The sequence below is a fragment of the Montipora capricornis genome, chromosome 7, assembly GCF_036669925.1.
Source record: "Montipora capricornis isolate CH-2021 chromosome 7, ASM3666992v2, whole genome shotgun sequence".
Classification (NCBI taxonomy): Eukaryota; Metazoa; Cnidaria; class Anthozoa; order Scleractinia; family Acroporidae; genus Montipora; species Montipora capricornis.
Window position 1 is genome coordinate 40571808 of NC_090889.1, and position 25753 is coordinate 40597560.

A 25753-nucleotide genomic window follows, 5' to 3' on the forward strand; every position below is an offset into this window, starting at 1 on the left:
TATATGTCTTTGCATCTTGTATCTTGAAAGTAACGAGTTTTATAGGCGACAGAATTTTGTACACAATGAAATATCGCGGACTACAGTCACCCAAGTAACATATTCCTGACTTGGTCAACGCGTTTTCGATTTTGTTAGCGGACTTAAACTAGAACCCCATTTACACGACAGGAAAAAACAGCAAGGCAAGGATGAAAATTGGCAAGGGTAACTTTTACTCTAGGCAAGGCAAGGGTAAATTGTGTAGTGTAAACCGGCAACCTTTAGGTGACTTAATTCTATGATATTCATAAATTAGAAAGCTAACGCTTTCAAACAGTACCACACATGACAGGATCGGATTGAAGTCAATTTGCAACGCACGCGTAAAATATAGCTCCCTCTTACAAATTATTTAACACGGTTTCCTACATTAGACAATCGTAAAATTGGTATCAGAGTGAATTATACAGTTAACCGATTCCCATGATATATGATTGCAAACTGTATCTTGACAGGGACGAGTTTTGTAAGCGACAGAATTTTGTAGACGATGAGAAAGTAACGCAATGCAACCAAGGTAAACATATCTGCATCTGTCAAAATTATTTAACAGGGTTTGATAGATTGGAATTGGGAAATTCTGCAAATTGGTATCACTGTAAACTAGACAGTTAAGCAATTCCAAGGATGTATGTTTGAAACCTGTATCTTACAGACAATGAATTTTATCAGGCCATGAAGCTCAATTTTGAAAACGGAGAGTGACATAGTACAGAATTTGCTGCACTTTCCCCTCCTCCACGAAACTTCCACGTAACGCGCGCGGTAACGTCCGCGGGAAAATTGATATCATCTAAAAATAACCTAAGAGGGATTACGATGGGAATAGGGCCAGTATGAGGGATTACTTCTCTTACCTTTATAATCTCTTGGTGTCACATAACACCCAAGGGAGGTTACGTAACCCATGATAAATACATTTATTTTGGTCAGTTTCCAACTTTTGTAAGCCAATGACCCTAAATATGACGTCACCGTACCACGTCCATGGTCACGTGACCAATAAAAGAAAACTCTAAATTTGTCTCCGTGCTACGCAATTTGGGTATTTAATCGATGGTTTGATAATTTGTATCCGTTTTTGCATCCAGCTAAGCATGGTTTTCTTTTTATTTTGAAAAATGTTCTTTTTAAAGACATAAACGATACTGAAATACGCATAACTTTTTCAAAAAAGATGATTTTAAAAAAATCAATGCTTAGCTATATTCTGTATTTGGGGGTGAAACGTTCCATGCAAAAAAAAAAATTAATTCAATTTAAAACCGCCGGAAATTTAGTTTTTTTCTCAAACCGGAAGTCAGTTCGTTTACGCATGCGCAGTTGATCTGAGAACGAGCGCGAGGAAGGGCGAGGAAAAACTTTTGATGGAAACAACAGTTTGTGCGGTGACTTTAGCTTGTGAGTGGGTTTTCTTGTCAGCTCATTATATGATGACGTCAGTTACCGGAGGTAACCTTTCACTTCCTTAGTAACGCGCGAAAAATCCGTCTGTGGGCCCTTAAACTCCGTCGCAAACAATCCCAAGGACCTTACGAGAGCTTGATCTCAAACAGTTTGCGTAAATGGAAACACATTTTACGTTCATCCCCAACCAATTGCCGATGATCGAAACAAGACGCAAGAGATAGATAATTTTCTATCGTTACGTCTTGTTGGCGACGAGTTTCAATGTAAAAGCTAGGAAACGAAGATAATTATGGAAACACAATCGTAAACTGGATTCGACGATATTTTTGTGCACGTGGTACGTTTTGATGAATTTGAGGCAAGTATAAGTAACGAAAAGGGCGTCCGAGTGCTATTGTGGCAATGAGGATACTCCTCAAAACAGCGTGAATTTGTTTATTTATTTAACTTTGCCAGTCAAGGTGACAGAGCGCCACAACAGCTTGCGCCAATTACTGTGGCCCCCTTTTTAACCCTCCCAACCATGATACACAACAGTGTCTTGACACTTCCTGTCTGCCTTCTTCTTCACAACAACTCCAACATAAGAAGTAGAACACTACGCAAAAACTAATTCTGCTTTTATTTTTGCGTCCTTTTCTTACGATGTCACGAGAGCAAGTTGCCTAAAGCAATCACGCATATAGAAAACATAATCGCAAACACAAACGCGTTAAGTGACAGTGTTTGCGATCGAGCCAACGCAAACTGTTTCCGACTGTTTGCGATGTTGTTATGTGTATATGGAAAGAGGTCACGTACTTGTTTACAAACTGAATCCAAATATGATTTACTGAAACTATTAAAAAGAAAATGTTATATGAGGGAAAGTCTGTGCTTTCGCATTCACATTCGTCGCCTGATTCTCGTTCGAGTGTCCCCAAGCAATTTTCTTCTAGGCTCTACTTCTTTTTCTAAATTTTTGTTTTTTTGTTCTCTTTACAAATTTAAGGAAAACGAAAGCGATTAAAATAACGCAAATTTATATTTTGAGATGTCCTTCTCGTTGCCGTCGCCGTTGTCGTTGCTTAGGCTCCCTAATATGGAGTTTAAGAAAGCACGACGGCCACATGCAAGGACGAAAACGTCACTTCAAAATATAGTTTGCGCTATTCTAAGTCTTTCATGATTATTCCATCTTGTTTATATTATACAATATGGGCGAAGTGTCCTCTATCTGGATTAGTACAGAAAGATTTGAAGTAAAGAGTGAGAGTGAAAGATTCACCGCTGTGGTTTGTCAACGTTATCGTCGTCAAAACCTTAAATTTGGTCATTTCGCGTAGTAGTTTTGACGAGTTCGGGAGAGATGTACAAAGAAGCGTGCCGCACGTGCAGCACGATCATTTTGGTTCTTTCAATTAATAATATTACTGCTTTTTGGCGTTGTCGTTTCCGTAGCCGTATTCCTTTCGTAAACTCTCTGTTACTGAATAACAATGAGTAACGTAACGAGAAATATCGCTGTAGCGCGCTTGGGGTTGTTGGCAACGTGATGCACCGAATCCAGACCAAAAAAAATAACCAAGTGAAATTTCGAGGAGAAGTTTCTTTCGAGGATTTGGGTGGAGGGAAATCTATTTTGTCTCTTTAGGATAAGCTTATCGGATAATAGTTAATCCTCCATGGGATCAACAGTGTGTATCTGCGTGTCCACTTGGAAAGATACTTACTATTTTTCAGGGATGAGCGTTGATTTCCTCAGCGTATCCGCGTATTCTCTTAGAAGACACTTGATATAATACAAAGCGACTGCGTAGCCATGCACGCATCTATGGGTAACTTTTCAAAGCAGCAGGACATTCTGCAGTTACTCCGGTTAATGTTCGCTCTGTATTGGTTTACATGATGAGAATTTCGATCTGGTGCAACTACCGGAATGAACTCAGGGCTGCTACTCCCGAAAGCTAGGCAGGGTGGTAAGGTCCCAACAAAATACACGGATGACCGTAACTCTCCCCACAACTCAAAAAGCGTTATTGCAAACTTTACAACCTTGGAAACCATGTAGGGCGAGGGGTTCGGGCCTGCAACGCGAGGCTTTTCCCCTTTCCAGTTGCACCACTGAACAAAATTTGAAGAGACTTCGTCCGGGCGAAAATCATAACGAGGTTTCTTGCACGGGGGCGTCTAAAACAAAAAAGGAACGAAAAAAGGGCCAATGAAACACGATATAGAAGAGGGGAAAAGCCAACCGCGAAGCAGGCCCGAAATACCCCGTCCAAGGACAGAGCAATTAAGGGCGTAAGAAGACCCTTTCGAAGGGATACCAGCGGTTAGCTTGGAAAGAAATAAGACAAGCGAAACAAACACAAAGTAATAGACAAAGCAAATAATGTGGCGTGGACTTCAGTACAGAAGAACACCGAGATAACTAACAAGGCAAACGATCAAAGGCACCGAAACTCCAACATATAGCAAAGATACGCCACTTTTTAACAACTTCGGAGACTAATGGGCAATACCTAGCAAAATGACCAACTTTTCTGCAATTAAAACAGCGCCTAATAAAGGTTCCTGGCCGGTAGTACTGTGGCGTGACTTAAAATCTTTCGGATCTGGGAAGCCACATCTCTTTCCTCCTTATCCACAACGAGTTGCAGCACCACTTCAGCAAGTGAGTTGCAGTTTGCAAGGAGGGGGGGGGGGGGGGGGGGAGAACTCTTTAAAAATAGCATCAAACTTTGCGTTGACGGTGGTTCGCGTCGCTAGCGTGGTCTGACAGTTGTTCCAAGGCCGCAAGGAGGGCGAAAGGATCGAGAAGCGGGGCAGGACGACAGACGAGGAGTCTAACTGATTCCAAGGACTGAATAACTTTAGAAACATTAAGGGCCGATTGCAAAGACTCTACTATTTGGCGAAGGTCCTCATAACCCTACAAAGGGATAAGGAAAAAATGAGAAAAAAGTGAAAGCTCCACACGCAGGTGAAAAATCTTGTCACACAGACGCGAAGACCAAACTTGTCACACAAGACGCAAAAAAACTAAACTCGTAACAGAAACTCAAAAGATTTAACTTGTAACAGAGACGCGAAAACTAAACTTGGGTCACACAGACGCGAAAACTAAATTTGTCACACAGACTTGTCACACAGACGGAAAGCTAAATTTGTCACACAAACGCGAAAAATTAAATATGTCACACAGACCTGTCACACAGAAACTTGTAACAGAGACGCGAAAACTAAACTTGGGTCACACAGACACGAAAACTAAATTTGTCACACAGACTTGTCACACAGTTGTCACACAAACACGAAAAATTAAATATGTCACACAGACCTGTCACACAGACACGAAAACTAAACCGGTAACACAGACGCGAAACCCAAACTTGTCACACAGACGGAAAACTAAAGTTGTATACAGACGTGAAAACTGAATTGATACACAGGCGCCAACTAAAGTGGTAACACAAACGCGAAAGTAGTAACACAGACGCGAGAATTGTAAATCTGTACACAGATGCGAAAACTAAATTGGTAGCACAAACGCGAAAACTAATACAAATAACGCAGAAGCGAGAACCAAGCTAAACGAATACAACGACAAGAGAAACACTAACCTCGGGCTCCGGAGCTGCAGGTTGGGGCGCAGGAACCACGTTGCCGTTAGCGTTCTGTGCGTTGTTCTCAACGGCAGCGACGGCTGAACGGTCAACGGCCGCTGCAACAGCCCCATCCGCGGGAACAACAGGAACTTGGTCCGTCATGGAAAACGAAGAAAATCTTCGAAGATGGTACAGCGATGACCGGGAAAAAGAAAAACGCCAAGCTATCGACTGGCGAACGTTTAACGAAAAGAGAATTAACCAGGCCAAAACAGGCCTCTTTATATAAAAGCTGTGTGAAACCGAACACCCAGGAGACTATGAGCGCGTGGGAATTTTATCCTTGAATCCCGAAGGGATTTGGGGCGTTTGTACGAGATGGCCCCAGTGAGAATTCTTGGATTTCACATGAAGTCACGGCCGCCATGTTGGTGTCCCCAAGCAATGAAATGGCGGCCATGTTGGTGTCCCGATCCAATCCTCCGGGAATTGAAAGCTATTGTTATGCTAACGTCTTCTTTTGTTTTCGTTGAAAAACATGGCGGTTGATCACGTGAGTGAAACCCAAGAATAGAGCATGAACGCATCCTGTTTTAGGATAAGCAGGGACGATATTAGTCTTGCTGAGGATATAAAACTTTTAGGTGTAACTCTTGATAAGGATTTAAATTTTGATAAGCAAAAAGCTGATATTGCATGTAACTGGTTGGCAACCAGATGCGGGTCTTGCAAAGGCATAAGAAATTAATTGACACAGATGCTAAGATTGGATTGTATAATGCTTATCTTTTGCCTCACTTAGACTATTGTTCTATTGAATGGCATTACTGTGGTAGGCGTAATTCAAACAAATTGGAAAAACTTAATTTCGCTTTATTTTATAATGATGTCATATTAGTCCATATGATGACTTGTTGGAGCACATAAATCATCCCACTTTTTTTAATAGGAGAATTTATAATATTTGAATTCTTGTATATAAGGCTTTACATGGGCTGGTTCCCGAACTATTTGAAGTTATTCACATCGCAGAATTCTAGCAATAATTTGCGGGGAGATAACTAGTTTATAGCGCCTGGAGCAAACACCACTAGTTGAGGTCTTCATACCGTTGTCGTATTGCGATAGTAAGATATGGAATTCTCTTGCAAACCATATGAGAGTAATCCAGAAATTAAGTAAATTTAAGTCTGTAATTTTTAAAGTGAATTTTGATACTGACTGCTGCACCATTCGTGGCCGTTGATTTTCATCTTTATTAAGCTATCTAGTAATTATTGCAGAATTTCCTTTTATTTTGAGATTTAAGTATTTATTTATAGTTCGGAGATATTAGCATGCATTTGCTTTTAAATTCGAGTGCAAATAAAGTTTATTGTGTGCATGCGTGACTCATTATAAATGTGTTTTCTATAATTTTTCAGCTTCCGGGTTAGGGTTTATCAATAGTACTCCGGTAATTCAGCAGTTATAAACGCTGAAGTCAAGAAAACATGAGCGATGTGCTAAAAAAATAATAGACGCAAGCGTGAAGAAATACTTCGATGTCTGTCAGTTGTGCAAAATAAAGGGGACCGCTTGTCAAGCCCTTTTGTCTACACCATTGTTTTGTTTTCAAGAAGTTATGTTTCACCTCGATTTTCTTTTCGCCTTTACCATCGAAAACTCTATTCTCAGTTCTCGACTCTCTAATCTCGATCACCGATTCTCGAAACATCGAGGATCGCGGATCGAGTTTCGAGTCGAGACTGTCAACATTTGCTGCTTAAGTTTTCGCAACGGGCTGCCAGCATCCTTTTCGGATGAACTAGAGTGTCATCAAAGGCGTGCCTTACGAATGATTATTATAAAGAGGCTCTGTAGAAAGCCAAAATACCCATATTTCGCAGAAGGAGATTTACTGTCACCTCCCCCCAGAAACTATCCCTACCTACAGCCACCCTACACCCCAAGCCCCAGGGAAATATACACAGACCACTAAAGTATACAAAATATTCACATGAGACCTTTATTTCCACTTCTTCTACCTTTCAATCACCAGGTTCACAGCACTTGAATATCATGATAAAGATAATATACTTACTAAAGCTACCATATTGCTTCTGCAGAATGATTCCACAGTACATTTCTTTTGATATCAAACCTATTATTAAGTAATAAGGGTACATACTTGCTTATATACACTAAAATATACGAAACAGCCTTTTTTTAGACACTGAGAGCTCAAACGTTATATTTACAATTATTTGCTGTCACGCAAGCGGTTATTACGAAAATGTTGAATATAAATGAATATTAATCAAATCAAAGCTTCAAAGAAAACTACTCCCCTAAAGTCAAGCACTTTAGTCAGTCATGGCTCAGTTAATGATAACTACACCGGAACTCACTGGGCAATATGAAAGACCAATACTAAACAAAAGGCATCATCTCGAGGCTCTGGGGAATAATTATAAGGATTTGTATGAGTTTATTACCCAGGCCACGAGATGGTCCGTTTTGTTTAGGGCTGAATTTTAATATATCGAAAGTGGGCTATTCATTCCTGCTAAAAATTCATGCTTTCTTACAAGTAGGTTTCCTAAAAGATGAATTTCAATCCAAAAAAAAAAAACGGTTATACCTTCTGTTCCCTTTCACAGAAATCAATCTCAGGTACAAAGCGGTAGAATACTCATTATAAGTGAAACCCCTCAAAAATACAGAAACAGTTCAACAAATTACAAGCAAATCAGATAGTAAAAAGGGTTCATGAAAGCTGAAATCAAACTTCCTTTAGATAAATTAAATAGATTATTTTTACTTGGCTTTTGTTTACTCAAGGTTCATGAAGTATTTGAATGCGATGATTCCCATAGTCAGACAAAACAATTTGGCCATTACTGAGGAGTGCTACTGATACTGGATTCTCAAACTCTCCTAAGTTGCTGCCCTGTTTTCCAAACTTACCAACAAACTTACCATTCACTTCAAAGACTTGCACTCTATGATTCCAATGATCACAGACAAGTACATGTCCTGATTTAGTCACTGACAAACACAAGGGTTGATCAAACTCTCCATTCCCCTTCTCTCTTGTGCCAAACTGATACTTATAGTACCCCTCCCGGGTGAATACTTTCACACTGTGATCACCAATGTCTGACAACATGAGATAATCACCAGACTGAACACAATGATCAGGAGAACTAAGAGAACTCGGTCCACCTATCTTTGTTAGAAACTTTCCATCAGGGGAAAAGATCTTAATGAATTTGTCACCGAAATCAGTCACAATAATATTGTCATTGGAATCCACTGATAAACCCAAAGGATTCTTGAGCTGGCTACCAAGGCTTCCTTCCCCACCAAACATACTCAAGTACCTCCCCTCCTCATTAAAAATTTGGATTCGATGGTTGTTGGTGTCTGCAACATAAATATTCCTATCTTTACCAAAAGCTATTCCGAAAGGGTCTTGAAACTGTCCCTTGTTGCTACCCTGACGACCAAAGGATCTCAGAAAATTGCCCTTGCAGTCAAATATCTGCACCTTGTGCTCGGAAGTGACTGAGATTTCATCACTTGTATTTACTGCTACCCCCCGAGGAAACTCAAACATCCCATCACTCGAGCCTCGTTTTCCAAAGGATAAAACCGGTTTGACATTGAAAGGCTTAATCACAACACAGAAAGGGCTACCGCGGATAAGTTGCCCGTTTACCTTAACTGAGAAATTGCATTTACCTTCAAATGTAGGAAAATAGCTGATTTTGTAGGTCCCGTCTTTGTTGTCATTAACAAGAAATGTGGTTATTCATTCCTGCCCTCGCTCGTCTCTCATGTCTACCATTACATTGTCATTCTTATTATAACACTTTTCGGCAGCCGCGTTTCTCGTCGTTAAATTGAATTGAGCTTCACGCCCAACAGTTCCTCCACAAAGGCCTTTCCCTTCGGCAACAGATTCGCTTGCGTCAGTTGGAAATTTCAAAAGACCAATGCCTTCGCTGTTGATTGTCTCCAGGATATTGTTATTTTCCACAAAATTTAATTCAAACAGGCTTTCAGGGTCGCTCTCAACTGGCTTCACTTCTGCTACCCGTTCTAGAATGGTTTGCAATGGTTTCTTTAGCTGAACCACCTCGGCGTCTGTGCTTTGTTTTAAAAGTTTCTCAGCTTTTTCCAACGCTGATTCGATCTCCTTCATTTCCTGCTGAATTGCTGTTTTTTTGGTCGTTAGACTCTCCAGTAATTTCTTGGTCTCGTTTTCCAATGCTACCTTGATATTTTGCCTTTCCTCTTGAAGTCTCCTCATTAAATTATCAACAAAAACATCGACTTTTCTTAGCATGTCTTCGCTTCGTTGAACAAGCTGAGCGTATTCCTCGTCAATTTGAGTGACCATCTTCATCTTTGCTTTCAAGGTTTTTCTCGGCGTTTGAGTTAGACCTGCTAACTCGATCTTTTGAGCTTCGGCTTCCTCTTGGATTAATGTTACTTTATGTCCTGCGTGATGTAAGATGACACAAGTTTGACAAACTGAGTTTTCGGGACAAATTTTGCAGAAAAACTTGAGCTCTTCTTTCTCGTGCCCCTTCCTTGAGCAAAACACGGGTCGCTTGACTAATATTTCATAGTCTTTTTCTTGAAAATCTTTCACGGCCAGAACGCGGTGATCTTTGTAGCCTCGCCAGATGTTGTGCCCAATCAAACACTCATCACAATAAAACTTGCAACACTCGAAGCAGTACGAGGTTTTAGAGCTTTTCTTGTCGCAGTTTCCGCACGTTATCTGTGTCTGGTCAGATTCTTTAACAGCTAGGGCATCGATGAAGCCGCTGAGAAAAAAGCTTGTGGGAAGATCTTTCAAATCACCGCTTGCAGGAACTCTACTACGGCCTTGGCATTTCGTACACCTCAAATTAACTTCACCGCCGCTAGCTCGATGCCAGTTGATCAAACAGTTAAGACAGAAACTGTTCAATCATGGAAGGTATCTTGGATCTCTAAGGATGTCTTGACACACCGGACAAGAGGCTTCTTCGCGAAGATTGAAAAGCAACTTTGGGATATCCATATTGCTAATCTCCACGCCTTCACGAACTGAGTGCCGTTGACTACGAAATTCCAAAGTCTCGTGATTTCTATCTTTAGCTTTTCTTGGAATCAGGTGACCATTAGCCAATCATTGCGATGTGTTTTAAGAGTCTGTTGATTGTTTTGTTTTGGTTCTCTGATTCCCAGAAATTTGGCTTTTATGCAGCCAGCGAGCTTTGAAAATAACACAATTAAAGCGATAAAGGAGGGCAGATAGGTGACTATTGTGAGGTTTTGTAGGCTGAGATCATGGAGCTTTGCATAATAGAAATGGCTTTATGAACGAATTAGGACAAAGGCGCTGAACATTTTACAAAACCGAGATTCCATGGTATAACGCTTTCGATACTGCTTCTCTTAACACATTTGAGTACCTTTGAGAATTATAAATCGCACGATCCCCAACTTTGCGATTTACAAATCGAAAGATTACGCACTTTGCGATTTGTAAATCGCAAGGTTACCAACTTCGCGATTTATAAATCGCAATGTGATCAACTTTGTCGATTTTATTTGATTTGCGAACGAACACAAATACGTTACCGCAATGAGCTAAGTGGACAGAAATCGACAAAAGAATTACAAACGACGAAACAAACAAAAAGGACGAGTAGAAATAATACTTTTGAACGTTGTATGGCTTTTAAAATGGAACAAACTAAAGCAAGGGACGATAAAACTTCAACAAGACTACGCACACTCTCCGAAGTACAAAATGAGAATGAATTTTTAAGCAAAGCGGCAAATTTTATACTAATGATCTAAACAATGGCAAAATGATGCAGGGAAAAACTAACAGAATAACGATTACGAAAACGACATATAAGCGTGACAGAACGTAATTCTAAAAACAAAGGTGAACAAAATATTCATGAGAATTCGGCAGCAACAGTGGTTATGTGACGATTTAAGACATTGCACCAAAACAAAATAAATTCTGTGCTATTTACCGTACCATGTAAACAACAAAATACAACAACGATTTGGCGAATTATCCAGTGTGCCGCGGTAACCAGCACTGACTTTATTACAGACTCAAAAATAGGCAACACAACAGTCCCCGGGGGTTGGATACCCCAGCTCATGCAATACAAGGGAAGCCGAGCACGTATCCGCCGCAGCGGACACTCGGAGGCCAGAAAAAACCTCACCAAGATTGGGGCAGGAAATCTGGGTAGGAACTAAAGTAGGCTACGGCTGCCTGGCCCTCCTACTGGACCCCTGAAAACGAACTAAATGCTCACAGACCGAGTATTAATCTCAATAAGCTGTTCTGGCACAGCTTCAAGATAACGAAACTTAGACTTTGGATTCTTCCAGCCAACATGCCTGTCCTTCATTGAGGAATCGAGGTACCTGACTGTACTTGTAGGCTGTGTTTGCTACGCTAGACTCTAACACAATATCAACCAGACGAGGAACCATTAACTGCAATGATGGAACCTGAAGATTCGCCGTGAAGCGCCAGTCCCGCAAGAGATCTTTTAAAAATAAAAAATAAAAAACAGAAACCAAAATAAGGTTAGCGAGCAAAAATATAGCAGCAAACAAATTAAACACTGCGCAAAGTCACAAAGGTAAAATATATAATCCAGGCAGGAGCAGCTATCAACAAACAGCTACAACATGTCCCCTGGGAAATTTAAAAAACTAGGTTGTTCGAGACTGCATTTCGTGCTTTTTGAAGACAGTATGATATGAAAACATGCAGCCAAAAGCGAACTTAAAAACGTGGATATTACTCAAACTTTTAATCTTCAAAATTGATATTTTTTGGCGCAGAGACTACTTTACGAATGTATTTTACAGTTTTAGAGAATAAGGTCACTATTAAAAAAGCAAAAATAAAAACCAGGTTGAAAGTCTGTATCATTCACTGGGTTTATCCTAGCATGTTATTTCATGATAAAAATTGGTATTAAAAAGTGCTTGGTTCGCACTAACTTGATACCAGCTCACCTGCTGGTCGACCGCTTTGAACGCCACCTCCTTTCGGGTGACCTGGAAACGAGAGCTGTATAAAACTATGCTTTAAAAACCATTTAGGTTTCGAAACATAAAATAAAAGATTCCATAAAACAAAACAAGGTAGACTTGATATCGCATTACCGTCGGTTACGACTCCTCTTTTTCTCTCTCACTTTATCCGGCTAGTGTAAAGACGGGACGAACCATGAAAGACGCATAATCCGTATGCGACGAACTTGGGCAAATATTTTTTCTGCGTAAGTGTAAAGACGGACAAAAGACGCATAATGCGTCTGGACGAACTTTATAGACCTTTTTCATAATTGGAGGTCAATTTATGATTCTTTTGTCAATGTGCAAATTAGACTACCATGACTCGATACCTTTAAATGAATTGAAAAGAATTCTTGCTCTAAAATGAGGCATTTGCACTTGGACAAAAGAATTATAAATGTGACCGCCATTTATGAATAATGTGTATTACGCCAAGTTGTTTGGCAGATTCTAAAATAGTCCCTGTCTGATCTGAGTATGAAGATTCGGATTAGATTTGGAAGGAGTCGTTTGCAGTTTTTATGTAGTTTTTGTTTTGACAACTGCCGGCTGATTTCACGAAAAGAAAAAGTTGATAACATTGCGATTTATGAATTGCAAGGTTCGTAATGTTGCAATTTATAAATCGCACTTTTGCGATTTAATATAACCGCAAACTCATGAAATTCATGCCTCCCGGCTCGTGGTCAAATGTTTTGATTTTTACGAGCACAGACGAGACCTGACAAGACTGCTTTCCTCTGCCGTCTCAGCAACAATTTCTGAGGCATTAAATGCTCAGGAATTATCACAGAAAACTGAGGTAAGGATAGGTTTTATATTTTTCATCCTTTTATTTTGATTTATGGCGAATCGGTCTGAATTGTAAGTTTTGTTTTATTGCCATGCTTTCAATTTGCAGTGCTCGAGATCGCAGAATCTCTATCGTACTGCATCTATCCCACCAACCGCTTCCTTCTCAGGTTTGTACGATTTCATTTGGCTTCATCTTAACCTGCATGTGTCGTTACGGCAACGAGAACGTCATCTAAAAACATAAATTCGCGTTATTGTAATCACCTCGCGACTATTCCAAGCTTTATGACAAAGGTGTAGTAGTCCCTCAGAAATGAAACCGTTATGAGCGGCGCTTAATGAAAATTTATCTCTAAGTGCTGAAGTTCTCCATAAAACCTCAAATTGGGCAATTTCTCGTTGTTGTTTTGAAGACAGCCGCAAAGAAATGCACAAAACTGAAAAATACACGTGCGGCGAGTGCTAAGCTATTGTTTTTGCCCACTAAATATGCAAATTTATAACGTTCTCGTTGTCGTCACCGTTTTCTTTGCTAAAGTTCTCTATTATTATTATTATTATTATTATATTTGGGAAGCAATTCTCACGATAAATGGAGCACTCTGATTGGCTGGTGTTCGGTCGGGATTTTACAGTACGGACCATTACCATGGAAACGGTCCGTTTCGTATTTAATAATAATAATAATAATATAATAATAGTAATAATAATAATAAATAATATATAATAATGATAATAATAATAATAATAATAATAATAATAATAGGATACTTTGTTTGCAGTGTGCCAAGATATTTTGTTTGCGGTGTGCTAAGTTTTTTTTCGTTACAGGGTGCGTTGACATTTGTTTGCAGTGTGCAGATTCATTTTCCTTGCAGAGTGGGATTGTATTTTATGTCACGAAAAGCAAAGGAAAGGAACTTTATTTAAGTGTCTAGTCGTCTAGAACGACTAGACACTTAAATAAAGTTCCTTTCCTTTCTGTTCGATTTTAGCGAAAATACCTCGTTTAATCTTACTCTTTGTTAGCAGCATAGGTTGCTCAGTTATTCTTATTGCTGGTAAAGGAGCCGTTTCCTGATCGAAAAATGCCAAAACGGCTATCGTGTTGGTGACTTGTTTTGACACGACGACATTTTTGCAAAACCTCGTACTAAGATGACGACAGTATCACGTTCTTCCCTCCAAAATAGGGACTTTACGATCAACGACGATGACGTCGACGAAAAGTCACCTCAAAATGTAACTTTGAATTATCGTAAGTTTCTCGAGCTCAGGCCATCTCGTTCGCGTCGTACAATGTGGGCGAAGTATCCTAAAAATAAATTGGTACGAGCGGCTTCAACGGTAAAAGTAGAAAATGATAGATTCACATTTGTGCCCTCGCGTTGTCGTCAAATTCTCAAATTTGGTAATTTCATGTCGTTATTGTGCAGAGCAACGCACGAATTTGTGCTAAAATGCGTGCAACACGTGTAGCACGATTATTTTTCCTCTTTTAACCAATGATATTGTTGTTTCGTGGCGTTCTCGTTGACGAACGCGTCGTAGACCGTAAAGTTCCTAATGACTCTGGTTTGTGCGACGTTCTCACTCTTATTATACGAGAAAATCTCGTAATTTACCTCTTAGTCGTTCTCGTCCTAGAATCTAAAGCTCTCTAATGTTTCCTCGTTTGAGGGCGGCTTTAGAAACATCCAGTTCCCGCAAAAATATGTACTGAAATACGTGCCGCACGATTATTTTCCTCTTTTAAGTTTAATAGTAAATCTTCTTACCAATGTACAAAAGAAAATATATATACAAAAGTACAATAGGTAAAGGAAAGCAATATGGGGAAACTGAATTCCCATATAAAAACTGCTCTCCAGAAATAAAAGTTAACCAATGATGTTCTAGTCTTGTGGCGTTATCGCTGTCGTAGCCGTCATCGCTTCTTAAACTCCTTAAACTCCTCCTGAAATATGAAAGGCGCATGTTCTCTTTAAGTAGACGCGCGGGGTCTGGGAACGAGATTTCGTCAGGAGCTCTCCTTATTGACGTAAAGGTAATCTCGTACCCAGAGTCCTCGGGCTTTTTGGTCAGCGGGTGAGCGCCCGGAAAGACGCTGGGATAATAATGGACTTAAAACTATTTTTTTTTATTGGTCGCTTACATAACAATGGAAGTCCCCCAGGAAGTCGGTAAGTAATTTGGAAACCACAGAATTTGGAGGAAGATTCAAAATTTAAAACTAGTTTCAGCGCTGTTTGTTTTTTCTACCACAGAAATATATCAATCACAAAAATTGTAAAACGACGAGGTTTGAATTATGTCTAATACTGTACGGGAATTTTCCCACGCTGCTAAAAACTGATTACTGTTGCCGTTGCAAAAGTACCGAGGGTAAACGTTACATCAGTCCCTTTGATGAAAAATCCGTGGACAAAAGGTCTTCTTGAAGCCATTCAGAATTACGGAAACATAAAATTGTAGTAGAAGAGGACATTCCTGTCGTTTCCACAAAAAATTGTTGATTGTGTTGCTTGTATAATGGTATTCTGCACGATGGAATGCACGCTGAAACACCAAAAATACACTTACCGAAAGCGTCAGAAGTTTCATCTTCACTCGCTCTTACAGCAAGCAAATAATTATTTCTCCAGTTACTTTTATGGTGTGTAAAGCTAAAGTTTTGTTTCTCGAACACTTTCAATCCGCCCTTTCTATTGTTTACTGTTTTCTCGTTTCTATTTCCGATTAAACTCAAGCATGCGCAATAAGACCGGAACCCACATTCTCGAAAATGGAGTCCAGTATCCCAGAGTCTTTCCACGAGCGCACCCGCTGACCAAAAAGCCCGAGGACTCTGGGAACGAGATTGCGTATGAAGGCAAAAACGCGCAGGCACGGACATGGACGAGGTGACGCACGAAGCTGACTCCATTTTGAATTCTAGTTCAAGTTGAATTTATGTTGGTCAATTGAGATTATTTTATTATTTGAATAACAGCATAGCAATACATTTATTAAGGATTCTTTAGTTAACAGTACGTATCACGTCGTAGTCTTTCCCGTCGGCCACTACCTCATTGAATATAGGAATCGTTTTGATCAAGGTCTTTGGTTAGTGTAGGCAAGTTGATCTAATACATTTGTTTTAGTAATTTAAGTATAAAAATAAAATATATCATATTAATTAACTGTAATTATATAGTAGGAAAAAATATATTCTCACATATTTGTAGCGTTCAACTGCAGTGGATTCAAAGATCGAAGTGCGGGTTTACCTCGGCGTATAAACCTGTAAAACTTTTTCTTTGTTTTGTTAGCTCGCGGTGGGGTTAGGTCATTGTGTGATGTTTTTTGCTCTTTTGTTTTCCTTTGTGGTATGTCATCTGTGAGTTTCGCAGGCTTTTACACCGGGGATTAGCCCGAAGTGCTTTATCTCTTCGTTTGCCATGCAGCACTGAGGTTACGCAAGTTGACTTGAAAGCAAATACAAGCCACAAGTAAGAGTATAAAAGATTACTGGCTCAAAATTAAAGCCAATTTTGTTGTTGAATTTCATCAGGATAGAGTTATTTCAAAGTTTTAAGGATAACTTCTTTACGGCGCATAGCCAACTGAGAAACAAGCTAGCCAACGATGTCCACAGATGGTTGTAGAGGGTTTTCACCCAACGTGGTCAGTAACCTTGTTTTTCCAACAAAGCAAAAGAAAAGGTTTGCATGATAATAGAGCTCAATTCCAGGAGGATTAGTTGGGTACACCAACATGGCTGCCGTTCCGTTGGTTAGGGACACCGACATGGCCGCCGTGACCTCACGTGAAAACACGAATATAGTGTTGTCGGTCACAGAACACGTATCGTATTCGTACAGGAGGTTTTCGAATACTATGACATCAGAGGCTCATGATACCATAGAGAGTGCATGCCCACGCATGTTTTATACCATGCTCTTTGCTTGTCTTTCCAAAATTCTGCATAAGCATTGTTTTTATTTTCTCTTGGGGCTTATAATGGTCCCAAGAGAAACTGGAAACAATGCTTATGATTTTGGAGAGACAAACAAACACTATTATGGTATTTTTTATATTGGCTAATAAAACATGTGTGCGCATGCTCTCTCTATGGCGTCAAACAAAGAGTATTATGGTATTTTTGCTATTGGCTAATAGGTAGACGTTAGCTTTTTCGAATCATTTTCGTTAATTCGTGTGGACGGGCAAATACGATTCGAAAACACTTGTGGACGTAGGTTTTTTCATATACGGCGGCCTCCTCCTGATAATGGTCATTCTGATGTGTTGGGGGAAACAGCAGCAAGTGGCAAAGAATGTATAATTTTGTACTGAGTGGGAGGGCGGGATGGGAAAATATTTGGCCTGAGGTCATGGCGTACGGACCGAGCGCGGCAAGGTCCGTGCACCATTACCTAGAGCCAATTTTTTTCCAGTCCGGCCCAACCTAAACTCAGTCAATAAGAATTTTATCATATGAGCTTCTTAAACTAGTTATGGACGAATAAGTGACAAATATTTGCATAGAAAATTTATCTAATGTGTTGTTTGCATTTTCTTTGCTGAGAGTAAAAGCTACGAAATCCTCTAAAACCGCATCGTACGGAGCAGTACGCGTTCCTAGCAGAGCCGTGCGGCTTTTTCCGGCCCTGGTTGCGCTAATGCGTACGCCCCTCATACGGGGATTTTCCCAATAGATTTACAATGAAAGGGCGCTCAGTCAGGGGCACCCAACGACCAATTTGTTGTAAAATGTATTATTATACCCCAGTTAATGAAAATAAATGTTATTAAGGCATTTTCAGGTGTTTTTCAGTGTTGCTGGGAAAACATTATCTGTTCCTTTTTCCCAGCAAGACACACAAGAAATTTCCCAGCCAGCTAGATAAAATTGGTTGGTTTCCCAGCCAGCTGATCAAATTTATCTCCCAGCCAGGAATTCTGCGCGCTTTCAAATCCCTCGATCCAAAACGACCGAACAAAAGCGACAAAACCGCGAGCCCAATCACTCTGACCAGCCGTCGTATGTTTGTGACTACTCTCTGGGAGAAGGAAGGGGTTCTTTTTCTTTTCTTTTTTTTTTTTTTAGTCGTCCTCAGTCTTCTTCCCAGCTCGGGGTATCCCAGGTCAATCAATAACAAAATTTCCGAGCCAGCTCATCGAAACACCTGTTTTTTTGCCAGCCAGCAAGATTCCTCTGGGGAACAGATAATGTGAGGAACAGATTCGTTGGGTGCCCCTGCTCAATGCCGTATGGGCCATGTGTTAATGAGGCGAAAAAACATCATTTACTGAACATGAACAAATAACATGGAAGACTCGATTCACATCACATTTCCCGTATATCGGGATTCCCTAAAAGCCCCCTAATACATACAGTGTATTCCCTGGAATTTAGCACTTCCGTTATATAACAATCATGCCATTAGGGAGCTTAAAGCTCGCGCGTTTTTGAGACGCAGACGGTCACCGGAAGAGAACATTTCGCGTGCCAGGACAGAGGGGTCTCCCAGATATTTATACTAATCATCTCTAATGGAGAAAAGATACTTAGCAATATAAATTCCGTTGTGTGAAGACAAGTTTAAAAAGAAAACAGCTCACTTCCGGTTGCCGTCAGGGTATCAAAAACGCGTTTGCTTAGGCTCCCCATATTATAACGCCAAAATGACAAGGGAGTAGCACATTGATCAATACCAGGAAGTTTCTAAAAACTCTGACTCTAAAAAGAGATTTTTGGTTAAATCCAGGAGCCCATTATCTTGAGCCTCCATCTTCTATATTAACACTCTGAGGGGCCGATTACATGAGCCGGGTTGGCCCGGTTAGGCGGGATGGCTCGTTTAGCCAAGATGCCGGCACGTCTGAGAAAAACACCAAAACTCAAGTTTGCGATTACATGGAAAAAGCTCAGCTCGGTTAGCCGAGATTCCGGCATTACGATGAGATTTTTCCGAGTAATCGCGTTAACCGGAACAGCCCGGTTAGCCGGGCCAGCGATTTCTAAGCACATTATTGCACTTTAGAGCAAAATAGCCAACGGAATACTATTTTTTTTATGTTTAAATAAAAAATGAATAACAGAGCAAACCTTAAAGCTTCTTTAAATTTTAGAATGGTGAATTTAAATACCAATTTAAAGAGACAAACTTCTCCTCTTGTTGTAATCTTTTATCACGCGACATATTCTAAATTTAACCCAAGCCGTACTGGCTCCCCTTCCCACCTCATGTAATACCGGGCTGAAACTCAACTCAGCAAACCCGACCAGCCCGGCTGACCGGGCTGGCCCGGTTCATGTAATCGGCCCCTGAGTCAACCCCGTCCCGTATCTCTTTGTTTTTAGAAGCACCTTCCAGGGGGGTTTTCGCGGGTGTTTTCACAATAGCCAATCATCGGAGACTTATGGGCGGCCACTAATTACATCACTTGCAGCACACTCGAAACACGATGGTATTTCAAAATGATGAAAATATCTGGTAGTTCTAAGAATAAAAAGATATGGGACATGGTTGACTCAATTATATAATACGTATGGAGGCTCCAGGTAATGGCCTGGGCTCCTGTTAAATCTCAATCTCAGAAAAATATTAATTTCTGGGATGGCTGGCTCTAACTAAAAGCTGATAAGAAAAGGCTATCAGTTATGGAAAGCTGATAAAAACAACTGGCGTAGAATGTGTTACAACGACATACTGTAGTTTTCTGGAGGTTGGTATTAAGTTAGTGTCTCTCTGTCAATGCAACTGAACTCTTTGTAGAAGGGAGTTCAAATCTAAAACACTTGACAATGGCAACGACAATACCAGGAATAAACTTTATATTAGCCATTTTGAGTAAAAGTAATAGCTACAAAAGACCACTTCAAGGTTTATAACTTTATGCTAATTGTGAGGATTTCAAAATTATTCCATCTTAATCACGTTGTACAATAATCCATTTTTATTATATCTCTCAGATAGTACGTGCCCTGTGATTGGCTATTAAAACTAGTTTCCTTTCCCTCACGGCTCAGATTACCATACATAACCAGAGAGATATAATAAACATCTTACTAACCTCATTTTCGTGGTCGGTACTGTAAAATTACGGATCCTTGTATTTTCCCGTCGATTTATGACCCAAGCGCGAAGCAGTCCGTAATTTTACAGTATGGACCTCGAACTCGGTTAGTTGATTCACTGTATGCCCATGTTCTCGTCAAATCCTTTAATTTGGAATGTGTCAGGTTGATCCCTTTGACGAGAAATACAGCAAAGTTGAGTACATTGTGGTTGATCCATCTTGCAGTGGGTCTGGTATCACGACCAGAATGGATTTACTTGTAGATCAAGAACAAGAAACAGCTGAGAAAAAGGTACATACTCAGCTTTATTTGTCAGTAAGGCTTAATGTTCTGGCAAATGTGCTAGCTAAAAAAGAGGTTTTCCATAGAGTGTCATATGTAATGTAGCGAATGTTAGTTGTGTTTTCCAAAGCTACATTGGGTGATTGGATTAAAAATGGGGTGCTACATTCGCATTCATTTTCTTACATTTTTGGGATTCGTTTTTCAGCACTTTGCACACAATTTAGTGTTCTTGCTTTGCGTTATGATCATGAATCTTTGATTACTGCTATTATTAACGAACGAAATGATATATGAAATGAATGATATAATGAACTGCGGGTATGCATTCAAATAAAGCTATGCAATTGCTAATAAAATTGCATTCGTAACTGTGAGGATCATAGCTTCGCTTGATTTTATATCTGCAGTTCAATATATGATTCATTTCATATATCATTTCGTTCGTTCATTTATTCCGACACGGGAACATTTGAACCCCCAAATGACCAGCTCCCAATATCGGTGGCTTCATAGCTCAGTTGGTTATAGAGCATGGCATCAGCATCGCGAGGTCACAGGTTCAAACCCCGTTGAAGTCCTACATTTTTCAGGCTTCTCCACACAATTGCTATATTTTCTCCACAGTATTCTTGAAAATGTATCTTTTGTTATAGTTTCTTTGTATTATTTTGATTTTCTCTTTCGCTACCTCCGTAGAACAGACTTGAATCTCTGGCGACGTTTCAGTTATCAGTCTTGAACCATGCGTTGTCCTTTCCTTTGGTAAAGAGAGTCGTGTATTCAACATGCTATGTTCATCAAGAGGTATGAGTTTCATTTTTTTGTCGTAAATTGTTAAGTACGGAAAAAACGTAATAAAAGTTGACTGAAGCAAGCAAGCCAGGAACACTCTTCTTTTTGTACAAATGATTAATTTGGAGCCAAGTGAAATATCTCTTAGGTAGATTCGTTACTAAGACAACCAGAACTAAATTCTTAGCTACAACACACTTGATTCTTTAGTTTCCATGGAAACTTTGCCAGGTTCAAATTAATCAGGCTATGAAAATGTTCACTCCCGGACACTTATCTTACGCTGGACCAAGAACCTTCAAATTTCGAACCGAATTTGTTGAGAGAAGAAGTGGGGAAAGAGGGGGGGGGGGGGGGGGGGGGGAAAGGGGGAGAAGATCGGAGCCAATGCATTCCCAGTTTGTTTCCCAGGTATAAGAGGTTTTCAAAAACCAACATTTGATGTGAGTTGAGTTGATTTCCCCAATTTGTAATCTGAACGCATTTTAATGGCGTGGCTCCCATGGGTCTCCTGTAGCCCTGAGTGGTAGAGCACCCAAACTAGTTATCGGAAGGTTATCGACTCCTGTTCGGGAGCATTCGTTTTCTTTCCGAGTATCCCCGAGTGTGGGGGTGCGGAAAACGAATTAAAATTGTGCGGGAACTAACTTAAATTGTGCGGAATTCCTTAATAAATACTTTTGTCCTTTGGCCATTTCAATTTCAGCAGGAAAAGAAAACAAACAACGGTTACAAACTTTTTCATTTTATACTGACGTTTCGTATGTTGCAACATACATCATCAGAAGTGACGGTTAAAAATGTTACACAAAATTTTAAAAAACTAGCGCGAGGCACTGGTGACTAGTTAAAAAGTGTGATAACAAAATCGTAACTTCCGGTAGTTGATACTTCTGGAAGAAATTAATAAGAAAAAGCTTCTCACTACCAACGTTTTCATTAAGAAAGGGTTTTAAGTCACTGATTAATAGCGTTTCTTTAATTTTACACTGCAAGTCGGACTTTCCTGTTGCGAGGATTTCAAAATGGTCCCATTTGATGTATGACCGGTAGAAACAGTATGGTCTGCAACAGCAGAGGCGTGGCCGACTTGTGTAAGAGCTTTGAAATGCTCGGACTTCCTGTCATGCAATATTCTTTTTGTTTTGCCGATGTATAAGGAATCACAGTCGACGTGTTAAATCTTGTATTAGTAAGTTTTAGGGCTGTGTCAATCTTAGGGTTATTTTTCAAAACACTTAGAGGGTTAAGTCTTTTTTTTCCTTACAAAGATCGTTTCAGTCGTTCTCAAAGATCTAAAATAGTATACAAAGCCAATTGTTGGGACTATGATTCCTTCTACATCGGCAAAACAAAAAGAAGATTGCATGACAGGAAGTCTGAGCATTTCAAAGCTCTTACACAAGTCGGCCACGCCTCTGCTGTTGCAGACCATACTATTTCTACCGGTCATAACATCAAATGGGACCATTTTGAAATCCTCGCATCTGGAAAGTCCGACTTGCGGTGTAAAATTAAAGAAACGCTATTAATCAGTGACTTAAAACCCTCTCTTAATGAAAACGTTGGTAGTGAGAAGCTTTTTCTTTATTAATTTCTTCCGGAAGTATCAACTACCGGAAGTTACGATTTTGTTATCACACTTTTTAACTAGTCACCAGTGCCTCGCTCTAGTTTTTTAAAATTTTGTGTAACAGTTTTAACCGTCACTTCTGATGATGTATGTTGCAACATACGAAACGTCAAGTATAAAATGAAAATGGGCGGCGCTTAAAAATCTTAGTAAACGCAACGACATAGTTGTCAAATCGGCCGACAAAGGCGGCGCGGTAGTTGTCTGGCGGTCCGACATTTACCAATAAGAAGCTTTGCGGCAACTTTCGGATACTTCGTTTTATGCCAAAATCTCTAAAGATCTCACTTCCAACAATCAAAAACTTGTCAAAGACACCATTCAAAATCTTATAGTTAATCAAGAATTACCGGACACTGCCACTAATCTCATCATCAACACCCCTAGAACTTCGTGCATTTACTTCTTGCCTAAAATTCACAAACCCAACAACCCAGGTCGACCTATCGTTTCTGCCTGTAGTTGCCCCACCGAACTCATTTCTAGCTACTTAGACAGGATTATGACGCCTATCGTCAAATCTTTGCCATCATACATTAAAGACAGTACACACGCACTACAAATTTTCCGCGGTTTCAATTTCTCCGGCCAAGACAAACTTATTTTCACCATGGACATTACATCTCTATACACAGTCATTCCTAACAGCGAAGGTCTTCAAGCACTTAAACACTTTTTCGATCAACGCACTGTCAAAGAACCTAGCTCGGAAACGCTCCTCCGCCTTGCCGAACTAGTTTTAACGCTTAACTGTTTTTCATTCGCCGGCAACTATTACAAACAAATTAATGGTGTAGCGATGGGCACAAGAATGGGACCTAGCTATGCCAATCTTTTTGTAGGATATGTTGAACACCAATTTTTTAATCAGTACAACGGCCCCAAACCTGAACTCTACGGCCGCTACATCGACGACTGCATCGGCGCTATTTCATCCAGCAGAGAAGAACTCGATCAATTTATAACCTCCGTCAACTCTTTTCATCCGGCTCTTAAATATACCTGGGAAATTTCGGAAACTTCATTGGCTTTCCTAGATATCAAAGTTTCTATTAGAGGCAACGTGCTATGTACTAGTGTGCACTACAAACCTACTGATTCACACAGTTATTTGTTGTATTCATCGTCACATCCATCACATGTCAAGAACTCCATTCCTTATTCTCAGTTTCTTAGACTTCGACGTCTATGTAGTGATGACTCCGATTTTTCCAGCAAATCAGAGGAGATGTGCCAGTTCTTCGAAAACGTGGCTATCCTGTCTCCGTGGTCAAAGCGGGCCATCATCGCGCCCAACAATTTGATCGACAGTCGTCACTACAAACGTCACAGAAAGATAAGCATGACAGAATTCCATTCACCCTCACTTTCCATCCTCATAATCACGCAGTCAAAAGCATCATTCTTAGTAATTTTAAATTACTCCAAAATGATCCCGAGACTGGTAGAATCTTTTCGCAACCTCCACTTATTTCATTCAAACGCGACAAACTCGTAGGCAACTCTTCAGCTAGAAGCGCCCTCAAAACCAACGAGCAACCCGGCACTTTCAAATGCGCGCGCTCACGATGCAAAACTTGTCTTTTTATTGTTAACACTAGCAAGATATCGGGACCTAAGCGATCTGTTAAGATCACCGATCGTTTCACATGTACCTCCGCAAATGTCATTTATTGCATAACCTGTACGTTATGCAATAAATTATACATTGGTGAGACAGGTAGACGACTAGGTGACCGATTCCGCGAACACCTTCGCGACGTTGAGAAGAATGACAAGGATGCATCTAAGCCAGTCGCTCGCCATTTTAATCTGCCTAACCACTCCAAAAAACACATGGCTATCTGCGGCCTTTCCCTACATCTAGGTACGACGGAAAGCCGCAAGAATCTGGAACAAAAATTCATCTTTCAAATCGGCACCCTTAATCCTCACGGTATTAACGAACGCTTTTCATTTAACTAATATATTCCTATTTTTCACGTTGCCATGTTACCACCAATAGCGTAGCTCCTACTCTACTATAAAAACTACACGTAACCCATAATCCCTCGATTCGCTCTGACGAGCTTTTAGAATCTCTGTACGGTGGTCAATTTACATTATCAACACCGTTGATAAACCAAATTTTTGTATACTACTTCCCCACCGACGCAGCACCATAGTTTCTTTAGAAACTACCCCTTCATTCGTTTGTAACCGCTGTTTGTTTCCTTTTCCTGCTGAATTCCTTAATGTTTCTGTGAACAAAATAGGCTTGACCGATGCGCAGTCGAAACACCGATCGTTTTTTTGCGTATTTGTTATTCTTAATTGTCTCAAAAAAACCCTTGTTCATAAAAATAGGCTCCTTGAGGAATACATTTCCTATACGTATATAAATTAATAATATCATGCAATGTCTTTGAGCGGCTTTTTGGAAGTCAGTTGAAACATGCTTTTGGGGATAAGCTGTCTCAGTTTTTGTCAGCTGGCCTGTAGCTGAACTTGCTTCTTATGGATTATCAAGTAATAGTTGTTCGCTTATAGTGGATTATGTTACAGATCGTTTTCAGAGAGTTAAATTTTTACTTGAGCCGACTTATAAGAGTTATTCCACAAGGGTCTTACTTAGTCCCTCTTCTTTTTAATATTTCCTTAATGATTTGTTACTAATTGGGCTTCAGTCCAAGATTAGTTCATAGCTGATGATACACAAATATTTAATATAGGTAAATTTTGCCTTCCAATTACATGGGCATCTGCAGACTGATTTTTTGCTGCAAATTCCTGGTTCTGCTCCAATGGCCTTGTGGTGAATCCAGACAAGTGTATCACCATGAAGTAAGGAGAGAGCATGAACGCACCCTGTTTTAGGATAGGTAGGGATGAGATTAGTCTTGCTGAGGATATTAAACTTTTAGGTGTAACTCTTGATAAGGATTTAAATTTTGATAAGCATATGGCTGATATTGCACGTAAGGTTGGTAACCAGATTCGGGTCTTGCAAAGGCATAAGAAATTAATTGACACAGATGCTAAAATAAGTGTGTACAA

General features: G+C 40.0%; 3 protein-coding genes across 3 annotated transcripts; 1 reads left to right on the plus strand and 2 right to left on the minus strand.

The window, feature by feature from the left end:
* Positions 1-7035: 7035 nt before the first annotated feature.
* Positions 7036-15864, minus strand: LOC138055967 (E3 ubiquitin-protein ligase TRIM71-like). The gene is made up of 5 exons (XM_068901826.1): positions 15522-15864; positions 12081-12122; positions 11478-11602; positions 10919-10965; positions 7036-10000 (listed from the first exon to the last, which is right to left on the minus strand). Exons 1-5 carry the CDS (start codon positions 15862-15864, stop codon positions 8839-8841), a joined length of 1719 nt encoding a protein of 572 aa, XP_068757927.1. The 3' UTR covers positions 7036-8838.
* LOC138055966 (E3 ubiquitin-protein ligase TRIM71-like) lies at positions 7861-8643 on the minus strand. Its single transcript, XM_068901825.1, has one exon. The coding sequence runs from the start codon at positions 8641-8643 to the stop codon at positions 7861-7863; it is 783 nt and encodes a 260-aa protein (XP_068757926.1).
* Positions 15865-19616: 3752 nt separating the features above from the next.
* LOC138057029 (uncharacterized) lies at positions 19617-25561 on the plus strand. The gene is made up of 4 exons (XM_068903032.1): positions 19617-19652; positions 20170-20298; positions 20989-21096; positions 25429-25561. The coding sequence occupies exons 2-4, from the start codon at positions 20254-20256 to the stop codon at positions 25513-25515; spliced, it is 240 nt and encodes a 79-aa protein (XP_068759133.1). The 5' UTR covers positions 19617-19652; positions 20170-20253; the 3' UTR covers positions 25516-25561.
* The last annotated feature ends 192 nt before the right edge of the window (positions 25562-25753 follow it).

Excerpts from the sequence above, each read along its gene's own strand:
- LOC138057029 (XM_068903032.1), top strand. The coding sequence starts at position 20,254 with ATGGATTTACTTGTAGATCAAGAACAAGAAACAGCTGAGAAAAAG. Across the intron at positions 20,299-20,988 it reads AAGAAACAGCTGAGAAAAAG|AACAGACTTGAATCTCTGGC; the intron begins GTACATACTCAG and ends CTACCTCCGTAG. Across the intron at positions 21,097-25,428 it reads CATGCTATGTTCATCAAGAG|GTAAATTTTGCCTTCCAATT; the intron begins GTATGAGTTTCA and ends TATTTAATATAG.
- LOC138055967 (XM_068901826.1), bottom strand. The coding sequence starts at position 15,864 with ATGGAGTCAGCTTCGTGCGTCACCTCGTCCATGTCCGTGCCTGCGCGT. Across the intron at positions 12,123-15,521 it reads TGAAACTTCTGACGCTTTCG|GTCACCCGAAAGGAGGTGGC; the intron begins GTAAGTGTATTT and ends TCTCGTTTCCAG. Across the intron at positions 11,603-12,080 it reads TCAAAGCGGTCGACCAGCAG|ATCTCTTGCGGGACTGGCGC; the intron begins GTGAGCTGGTAT and ends TATTTTTAAAAG.
- LOC138055966 (XM_068901825.1), bottom strand. The coding sequence starts at position 8,643 with ATGTTTGAGTTTCCTCGGGGGGTAGCAGTAAATACAAGTGATGAAATC.